The following is a 6,000-nucleotide window of genomic DNA, read 5'->3' on the forward strand; positions in this document are numbered from 1 at the left end:
AAACTGCTAAGAAAAAGCAGTCTCAAAAGGAATCTATCCAAAGCAGGTAACGGAAGGTTCAGAGTAAAGTTGTATTTCAATGACTTATAATAGAACTTAAGTGTTCTTGAAATTGTTACCCAGCTAACTTGCATAAGAGATCTATAGCAATGTGATCTCCCTACTTTATTTGTCATAAAACTTACAGTAACTTTATATCCAAGAGCACCATCTTTTCAATTTGGCCAAGACAGGCTAACAGGTTGGAAATTTACTGGGATAAGGGGACAGTGGGTATATCACTAGTGCGTAACTTCTGTTCCCATAGCAAAACAGGTTAAAGTGTTAGTTATTTGAGAGATACAATGGGTTAAGTATACCAAAGAATATAACCAACCCTTTCTCATTAAACTGGAGGTGATTCGAATGCCCATATTTTTTAAGACTTAATTTCACCTTAACTTTCATGAAACTTTCCCAAGCCCATGTAACAACCCATCCAGTTCCCTCTGCAAGAAAACCAGGTTAATACCTTGGAATCTACTGCCTTATGCAGTACAGAAGTTCATTTAGAGTATGGTTTGGGAGAAAAACAAAACAAAACAAATCAGTAACATGCCTTGATCAAATGGAGTTGTGAATGAATTAAAATTAATGAATACATGTAGTATACATAGAGCTCACTTTGTGCAAGGGATTAAATGGTAAATTTATTTTTTAGTAAATACCTCATTTTCATTAAGAATACAACAGAACAGAAACCTACCCCAAATCCAGTAGCTAAAGGTCTTGAAGATGATGTCCCAGGAATTTTGGCTGTCACCTAGGTGAAAAAACAAATCAATTAACAACTATATGTGTTAATTACTAGTCTTTCTATATAGTTTCTGTAGAGAATTCATAGAAATTATGCTTCAATTGTTATAGAATGCATTCTCTTTGTAGAACCAGATTATTCTAGAAAAAAAAATAACACTAATCAGACAGTTCCAGCTCTTCTATATATGTACAGAACATACTTTTAAAGTGCAGGTGCCAACTTTCTACTTAGTTTTGAAAACTGATATAAGATTAAGTCACAGCTAAATAAAAGTAAGAAATTAACATAAGTTAAATGAATATGTAGGAAGAAATGATCAGAACAATAACACATGGTTTTCTAAATCCCACTGTCTAGTCTGTATCTCAACTTCAGAATTGTATGTCAGAGCCAACAATTCTATTAATAGAAAATTAAACAAAGTCCTTTCAGAATATATAATTTTACTCTTTAATAGGGTTTTATCTCATTTTATCAAACAAGAATACATACTTCCAAAGTTCCTTGTTTATTTTAGCTTAGCTCCAGAACTTAATGGGACTTGTGCTCTGCTTATTTTTTATTTATTTTTCATATAAATAACTGAAGTCTGTATCTTCATGTGTGGTGGGTTGACCTTGGCTGGACACCAGGTGCCCACCAAATCTGCTCTATCATCCCCCTCCTTAGCTGGACAGGGGAGAGAAAATATAACGAAAGGCTTGTGGGTTGAGACAAGGACAGGGAGAGATCACTCACCAGTTACCGTCACAGGCAAAACAGACTTGACTTGGTGAAAATTAATTTATTAGCAATCAAAATCAGAGTAGGATAATGAGAAATAAGAGCAAAACACCTTCCCCCCATCCCTCCCTTCTTCCCAGGCTCAACTTCACGCCCGGACATAGGGGAAGCTTCTAGCAGCTTCTCACAGAAGCCACCCCCCTGGCTACAAAAACCTTGCTATGCAAACCCAATACATCATGTTAATAGTAGAGAAAAAAAGATAGGAGATTCCCAAGGTAAGTTTTGTGTTAGTGTCAAAATTAGAGCTAGGGCACTAGAGAAAGTCCACACTATTGCAATGTATAATATTTTAAAAGGTACTTACAGAGGGTCTTCTACCATGACTTGTTCTTGCTGCTTGTTGAAAAGCGACATCATTTTCTAAGTCCTGGAAAAGATAAAATAAAAATATGAATTATTTTAAAAACCACAACACCCAAAGGCACAAATCCAGAACCTTACGACTAGTGAAAGCAAATATGTAGAAAAACAATTATTCAAAAAATACCTGACTTGAAGATAACCAAATGACAGGTTTTACTGACAATAATGATTATATTATTTGGTCTATCCTTTTTGAGATTTTAGATTAGGAAACGTAAAAAATCCTTATTCTCTGAAAAATAAAAACACACTGAGGAAGCAGAGCTTAAGTGATAAAATATAACATGAAATTTTATTTCCCTTCAAAAGCTTACTACTAACACTATTTCTAAACTTTATCATTAATGCCTGTCATACTAACACATTAAGATATCTCACGTCTCTGAGGTCTCATGAATTTGGCACTGGGATTTCACACAAGATGCCAAGCCTTGCAACACTGGCCCTGCTTCGAGCAGGGTAGCGGGTTTGGAACAAAGGACCCCCTGTTGTTCCAGTTCCACTACAGGAACGGTTACCAGAATGTGGTCTGCAGGGTTACTATAAGTCATCCCACATGCTCTACCGATTGCACAGAGACCTGCAGGACTCCACTCCACTGTCATCTCCTTCAGCTGCAGCACAGTAAGAGATCAATGACCTATTGACTAATAAACAGCCTCTCTTGTCAGAAAACTTGCTGCTATATGTTGTCTGGGAAGCACCACACTGCATGTGCCTGAATGTGAATATGGCCTTCAAACAATGAGGAATTTATATTTCATAAATCCTAACCATTACAGCATACTAGATCTGCTATGAGATGGAGATGAGTATTTTGTTGGAAGAGAAAACTATCAAAGAAATAACTATTTAAAGAGATCCTGGTGAAACTTCATATATTTCTTGCTAAATAAACAAAATTTAACTTCAAAGCAGTAGTACACTTGCACATTACTGTACCCACATGTTCTTGTACTTGGAAAGTTAAAATCCTATGTATAGGAAAGGTAGGGAACAGCAAATACTTTTACCTCTGTGTCAAATGTGGGATCATAATCATTGTAGCCAGAATAAAGATCATCTTCATCAGCCTCAGGAGCCAGATGCACATTTTGCATCATTTTTCTGTGAAACATTTAACATGCAAAATATTATCTCCATGGTTTTATATATCTTTTAAAATGTAAAATATAAATAGTAATAAGGTCTACGAGTTCAAAAGAGCTCCAATTTCATTTCAGTTTTTAATTGCAGCCTCTGAAACTAAAAATAAGCTATGATTAGTCATAAAAACTAGGGTTCACTTATAAACAATATTAAACAGCACCATTTAACAGAATTAGATTTTGTTAGTTATTTATACCACTGTCATGAAAATTGTTTTATCATTAAAACTAAATGATCATAAGAAATAGCTGTATTACTTTTAGAATGATATCTTTACATTCTCAGATAATTCAGATTTACACTAATTCTCTCATAAAGTTTGCCCGTTATTATTAGACCAAACAATAGTAGTCAGTCTAAGGAAAGATATCTCCTCCAGCTTCACATCTTCCTTCCTTCACCGGTGTCCTTGTATCAACACAGACACAGCTATTCTCTGTATGCAACGTTCTTCATGTAATTTTGCCATTTCAATTCAAGTGGTTTTTAACAACCGAAGAAGCCTGGGTTCCAATGTCTTTCTTCACAAATACTTCGGCGTCTAATACAGCTGCATGCACCTCGTGGTCTTTCCTTCGCTGAGGACAACTAAGGAGGTCTCTCTTTACCTGGCTACCTATTTTCATTAAGATCTTAAGAAGATAACATTTGATTTAATGTATAACGTGAAATACACGCACTTTAGCAAGAGAGCCCTACGCAGGACGAAGCGCCGCACACCCCCGAGGGCCGGTTCGCCCCGGCAGCCGGACACCCCCCGCTGCTTCCCCCTGGCTGGGCCTCCTCTGAGCCGTGCGCGGCGGCACCACGGCCCGAAGCTGAACTGCCCCTTGTTGCGGGACTCCTCAGGCAGCGCCCGGAGCGGGGGCGGCGGCCCGAGGGCGGCGGGAAGGCCCCGCCGCACCGAGCGCACGGCGGAGGGGCCGCGCTGCCGAGCAGGGCGCGGCAGAAGGCTCGGGGGGACAACACGACGGTGCCAACGCCCCCCCCACCCCGACAGGGCGCGCCCGGCCGGCCCTCCAGTCGCCCACCTCCTGCTGCGGGCAGCGCCGCGGCCCGTTCCCCCCGCTCCTCCGCCCCCAGCGCAGCGGAGGCCGCGGGGCCCGGCCCGCGCCGCGTTGCTAAGGGGATGGCAGCGACGCGCTCCCATAATGCACCGCGCGCGGTTGGGCAGAGCCGGGAGCGGCGCATGCGCAGAACAGCTGCCGAAGCCTTTGCCCCCGTGTGGGCGTCGCCTGCGCTGAGGGGACGTTCCCGCGGGAAACGGCGGCGCAAGAGCCGGGCGGGCGGGAGGACCTGGGCGGATTGTAATTCATCGCTTTTCATGCAAAACGTGTAACTGCAGGGAGGAACCCACACAAATCTTAAAAATTTTCATAACCACCTTTTAGATGGGAAACTACTGCTCTCAACTTTCCTGGAGAGGTTTTTCAAGTGGTTTAGTGTCGATCACTGAGCTAAAGCTAAATGTGAATTAAATCTGGTTTTGTTTTCTTTTTCTACGTCTTGCTGTGAATTGATCCTGCAAACATCTAAACATGCACTTAATTTCCTGAGTTAGGTTATGTGTATTCCCGAAAAGGGAGTCTGTGTGCTAAGGACTAAAAGTTGTGTCACATGATGGGTGTAGGAACAAATTTTGTTTCCTTCTGTGCTTTCCTCAACTTCTCAAAAAGGAAGACAAAGCTACTGCAAACGATGGTGTGCTCGTCAGGCTGCCTGCCTTTAGTCCACAGGATAAGGAAAAGAAATGTTTGCTAGACATTGCTTTGCTTTGTGCAAATAAAAGTCTGTGACATGGATAATATTTACTGACTTGAAAGGGAAAATTATTAGGATAAATGGGCTAGTGTTTCTGAAACAATAAACGGAGAGCAACTAAAATTCAGAATGGGGGGAAAATTCTAGACTTCTCCTTAACGGGGAATTCAGGATTACAGAATCAGAATAATTCAGGCTGGAAGGGACCTCAGGATCTCTCTCCCATCCTTGTACCTAGTTCAAATTTCTTTTTATCTCTTCCCAAGAGTAAAGCCAACCTGCTGCCATTTTATGGTGAAAACTGGTGGTTTATGCTATAGATTTGCTATCGTGAGAGAAAAGCAAATCTACAATGGTAAAGTGAAGGGCTTCTCGGATAGCTTGTCAAAGCTTGCGCTGGAGCACACGGCCCATACCACGGAGTACTTAATCACAGCGCATGTGTTGATCGTGCACTGCTCGTGTTTGTGGAGCTCCAGGCAGCTGCTGGCAGGCGCTCGCTGGCGCACGGCAGGGCTCCATGGGCAGGCGTTAATCTCGGGCTGCGGCCAGCGCTTCTGGGCAGAGACCTCGTCACAGCCACCGCTCACTCTCGGGGTGCTCAGCCGCACCATTTATTCCAGTGAGCTGAGAAATCTGCTCTCAAAACTGAAAGGCTCAATTAAAAAAGTGACTAAAGCTTCCCATCTGACGTAGTCTCTCAGAATAAACAAAAAATCAAAGGTCCTAATGTCTTAGATGATTCCTACTACGATTTTTACTACTTTCTGTGCCTAAATGGGAAACAGAATAGAGTAGGGATCTCTGAACATGCCTACAGTATTTTTGAGAGAGAAAATATTGTACAAGGCCAATTGTAACCTACTCCTACTGCTTTATGCTAATGGCATAAGAAGACTGCAAAGCCAGTGTACAGGAGTGCACAGGCGGTCAGAACACGCCTTTCATGGTCAGGGTTTGTGAGCATTATGCCATGTCAGGGCTTTCTGCTATTTGCCACCTTTCAGCTTCAAAGTCCTTCCTGAAGAGATAAGGCACGGAGGATATGAGTGAAAGGTCTTTCTGCTCTGGCTCCAAACAAGAGAAACCAAGATAACATAAAGTATATTAAGACATTATCACTTCTTGCATTAACCTGTTCA

General features: G+C 41.7%; 1 protein-coding gene across 2 annotated transcripts in view; it reads right to left on the bottom strand.

Moving 5' to 3' along the window:
* The window catches only part of IFT88 (intraflagellar transport 88), a 49,164-nt gene extending 44,946 nt beyond the window's left edge, over nt 1-4,218 (bottom strand). Inside the window, exons 1-4 of one of the 2 annotated variants that reach the window (XM_065632133.1) lie at nt 4,129-4,218; nt 2,962-3,055; nt 1,890-1,952; nt 746-802 (exon numbers count right to left, since the gene is read on the bottom strand). In XM_065632133.1, coding sequence (XP_065488205.1) covers nt 746-802; nt 1,890-1,952; nt 2,962-3,051 — 210 coding nt within the window. In that variant the 5' untranslated portion in view covers nt 3,052-3,055; nt 4,129-4,218. Of the gene's footprint in view, nt 1-745; nt 803-1,889; nt 1,953-2,961; nt 3,056-3,777; nt 3,928-4,128 lie in introns of those variants that run through there. The other variant, XM_065632142.1, reaches the window with a different exon arrangement.
* Nucleotides 4,219-6,000: the final 1,782 nt, after the last annotated feature.

This window comes from Caloenas nicobarica, chromosome 1 (assembly GCF_036013445.1).
Source record: "Caloenas nicobarica isolate bCalNic1 chromosome 1, bCalNic1.hap1, whole genome shotgun sequence".
Classification (NCBI taxonomy): Eukaryota; Metazoa; Chordata; class Aves; order Columbiformes; family Columbidae; genus Caloenas; species Caloenas nicobarica.